The sequence below is a fragment of the Limulus polyphemus genome, unplaced genomic scaffold, assembly GCF_000517525.1.
Source record: "Limulus polyphemus unplaced genomic scaffold, Limulus_polyphemus-2.1.2 Scaffold3094, whole genome shotgun sequence".
Classification (NCBI taxonomy): Eukaryota; Metazoa; Arthropoda; class Merostomata; order Xiphosura; family Limulidae; genus Limulus; species Limulus polyphemus.
The window spans coordinates 109,806-114,144 of NW_013668704.1; the positions used below are offsets into that span (position 1 = coordinate 109,806).

Genomic DNA, 4,339 nt, shown 5'->3' on the forward strand with positions numbered 1-4,339 from the left:
CCCTCACCACGTACAGTAATCCACGTCGAGGGGGTTGGGTGGGAATGTGTGAAGAAGCGAGAATCTATTGGAAATAAATTTTCAGGTTTGGAAAATGTTAACTTCTGAGATGATACCTCACCTCTTCACACAGAATAGCTAGAATCCCACACTGAATTGGTGTAGCAGCCAGTGCAAACTTGAACCTAGATGAGTTCCTTCCTGAAAGCCCTTAAAGGGAAAACCCATAGAATGTGATACCTGATGGCATGGGCTCCATAGAGGAACAGAGGAACATCTGTGGAAGACCAAATCTTGTCTCAACCAGGGTCTACTCTTCACCCGAAATGTAAAGAGGGGGGGGGGGGCGTCAACAGTCAACGAGCTTCCAGAAACCATAGTAGAAATAAGTCCTGTGTTCATAACTCAAGTATTTTCACAGGACAAATTAGAAGACACTGTCATTTGAGAATTTATTATATTAAACAAAAGCAAAGGCAGAATGAAAATGTATATTTTGTTGATGATTGCAAATTTCAGTAAATTGAACATAGACTCAAAAAATTAGCACATCTATTCAAGGCAATGTTGAGGAAAAGAACGAAGTTATTTCAAGTACAAGTGCTTAAGAGGAGTTACTGTGCATGGAGGTTGTGTTACCTTCCTGTTGCTGGAGGGTTATTGTCGCATGATGATGTCATTATGCAACAGTGCAGTTCACTTTAAACGTGAATTTTTGATAGGAATTATCTAAAGCTACATGCAAATCTCATGGGCAGGACACACAGAGGATACAGCTATTGTGTGAGGAGGTGAGGTGTTGTCTCGAAAATTTTATTTTCTATATACAGAAATATTTAACTTCTTTTCCATATAACTTTACAAAACAGAAAAGCTATTAAATTGGACAGTATTTTATTCAACTAATTTTAAAGATTTATGTGATTTTTACAGTGTTAACACAATGCAAATCATCATTCATCACATACATTGGTGACAAATACCTAAAAACTTAAAAAATTCTGAATACTATATTATTTTTTAACAATGAAAAATATATTTTCAATTATAATCAATCTTAAGTTGCAAGCAAAAGATTACTAAGAGAAGAAAATATTTGTTTTGTCACTAAACATCTCTAAATTAATACTTATAATATGATGGGTGAGCCAATTTGTATATTAATCATTTAATGCATCAACTTCTGCTTCTGGACAGTCATCCATAGTCATAAAAGGATAAAGCCTGTGGTAATACCACCCAAAAAAGCATTGGGGGGGTATCCCATCTATCAAGCAAAATCCAAAGTTAAATTTAAGTTAAATCCTGAAGTTAAATTTAAACTTGTATACAGTTTTACATAATTGCTTATTTGTCAGTATCATTTTACATAATTTTTTTTATATCTTTTAGCTATGTTTGGCTCACCCTACACTTGTCAGAGTTAATAAAAAATCCAGAATCACTTACAGCCACAGTCGACCCATTCTTCCCGACCCCGCCAGAAAGAATTATAACAAAGTTGCTGTAGCACATAACTGCTGATACTGAGAGAGCAATAATCACAGGAAGTAGTCTGAGCTCCACATGCAGAAAAGGAAGCTGAACACCAGGAAGAAAATCAAAGGAGCAAGGGAGGAAAAAGTAGAAAAAAAACAACAGAAATATTGAGTTTAGTATAAAAGAATAATTATGGTTGTTTTGAAACTGTTACAAGGTAATAGAAAGCTTAAAAGATAAAAGTATATGTAATCCACAGATCTGAAAAAAAAAGTTAGGAAAAACATTTATGCACTCAACCTACCACTCAGTTACCAAAGTAAAGACACTAATTCTGTGTATTATTCAAGCTTAATGACTGTCACATTTGCGTATTCAAATAGCTATTGTTAATTAACAACATTTAAATTTAATCATAGATTAATTGGCAACATCAATATCAATCCCAAGCCACCACTGAATGCAATTTTTACTTTAAGTTGATAGCTTTGATAAGTGGAATATTGTGGGTACAATTCAATGCATATTACACTGACTTACAAGAAAGTGATCAGTGGGGTCCAAAAGATGGTTCCAGAGAGGATTTAAAATATCATCTTTAAAACCTTCTTGACACTGAACAAGGCAATATTTTCATCAAGAATTTTATTTATTGCAATAAATATGTCTACATAATGTTTATGCTCGAGATAATTTTCAGAGATCATATTGCAATGATAGTAAGGTACCTCATTAGGTGGGGAGGGGGGGGGGTCCTTCAGCCAGGGTGCCCATGATCTTTGAGAGTTTCAAGCTAAACAAATTGGTAACTCCTGATTTTACAGTATTAGCAATAATTTGTATATTCATATGAACACACACAGACTATTAGGCATAATAAATTAACTAAACCAGTTCAGCCATTTCATAAAAAATACGAACATTTTGTTAATTTTTTTTTTATGAGAAAGAATACAATGTACTAATTTACATAAGATGAAATTTAGTAATGTTCAAAATATATGAAATCTATGAATAAACTAGTGTCAAACATTGTCACTTAGTAGTACACAGATCTAATATTATGAATTACTTTAAGATACATTTACTAATGTAAGATAAATTATCATTTAGTTCTAATTTTGTTATGACAAAAAGTATCATTTGAGCTAGATTTAATAATTTCAGGCCATAACAACATGTTGGAAAAAACAAAGTTGTAGAAATTTATTGTGTGTGAATTATTAGTAAAACTTTGTGAAAAAGTGAAAAAAAAAAAAAGAGGACTTTCTTGTAGTGAAAAAATACACTACTTGTCTATACCCTGTCCAATTTCACTTTTTTAGCTTTAACTGCCTTGAAATCTACAGACTTCTTTGTAAACTCTCAGTTTCACTCTTAAAAATTACATTTTTTTTTTCTAAATGACTTTACTAGTACATGAAGTGGGCAGAGTACTTAAATTACTGTTCTATGAGTAATCTGTATATATGACATTACTAGTGCATGCAATGGTACGTGCATTCATTCCATGAATAATTTAAATAAGCAAGACTTTACAGGGACATGTGTACTTTAATTACTGTTCCAGTGTAGTCCATATACTAAAACATGAAATGTTGTGTATACTTCAACTGTTGTTCTATGAGTAATTTGTATAAACATGACTTTACTATTACATAAAATGGTGCAAGTACTTATTCCAGGAATATCCTGAATAAATATGACTTGACTAGAATATGTTGTGGAATGTGTACTTATACTATGAGTAATATGTATACACTTACTAGCTGAATGTCTGTCATATGGTGGGAAATACCGATTAATTTTTATACCGAAAATGAAATCTAAATAAATGTTTTATGAATATGGTTTCTAAACATTAATTATATTATAGTAATGTTTTATATCCTTTCTCTAGTATTTCATAGAAACTCCTGCAAGTGATCCTTGATTAACATTTTCACTTATGTATATATTTTTATGTTATGTTCAAATCTGCTTCTTGATAAACCCTTATAGACTGAACCAAGTAAAGAAAACTGGTTCTCAAAAACATATTTCTACATGGACAAATGTCTGACCCTGTTATTTAATAATTGTGATGGTAAAGGCAAAGAATTTGAGAGTGAAGAGCAAATGCATGAAAGTATAACTTTCCATAAAAAAATCTTATAAAACTTTTAACTAAATGTTAAAAAATTTCTTATCCAAGTTGAAAAACATCAATAATGTATCATGGCACCATCTATTGGGTTGCAAAGATATATAAGTTGTGTTTGACAAACAGATAGGAGCATTACCAACAAAGTAAGTATTACAAACAGAGAGAGAGGGGAATTACCAACAAAGGGAGGGACACAAACTAAGAGGAGAATTACCAACAAAGGGAGGGACACAAACTAAGAGGAGAATTACCAACAAAGGGAGGGACACAAACAGAGAGGAGTATCACCAACAAAGGGAGGGTTACAAACAGAGAGAGGAGTATCACCAACAAAGGGAGGGTTACGAACAGAGGAGTATCACCAACAAAGTAAGTATTACAAACAGAGAAAGAGGGGAATTACCAACAAAGGGAGGGTTACAAACAGAGAGAGGAGTATCACCAACAAAGGAAGGGTTACAAACAGAGAGAGGAGTATCACCAACAAAGGGAGGGTTACAAACAGAGAGAGAGGAGTATCACCAACAAAGGGAGGGTTACAAACAGAGAGAGGAGTATCACCAACAAAGGGAGGGTTACGAACAGAGGAGTATCACCAACAAAGGGAGGGTTACAAACAGAGAGAGGAGTATCACCAACAAAGGGAGGGTTACAAACAGAGAGAGGAGTATCACCAACAAAGGGAGGGTTACAAACAGAGAGAGGAGTATCACC

General features: G+C 33.5%; 1 protein-coding gene across 2 annotated transcripts in view; it reads right to left on the minus strand.

The window, feature by feature from the left end:
• The window catches only part of LOC106468640 (cholinephosphotransferase 1-like), a 43,468-nt gene that overhangs the window by 15,794 nt on the left and 23,335 nt on the right, over positions 1–4,339 (minus strand). The window contains exon 5 of one of the 2 annotated variants that reach the window (XM_013929068.2): positions 1,450–1,581. The exons of the other annotated variant lie outside the window; for it this stretch is intronic. Within the exon in view, the coding sequence (XP_013784522.1) occupies positions 1,450–1,581 (132 nt within the window). The remainder of the gene's footprint in view (positions 1–1,449; positions 1,582–4,339) is intronic. 2 annotated transcript variants of the gene reach the window in all.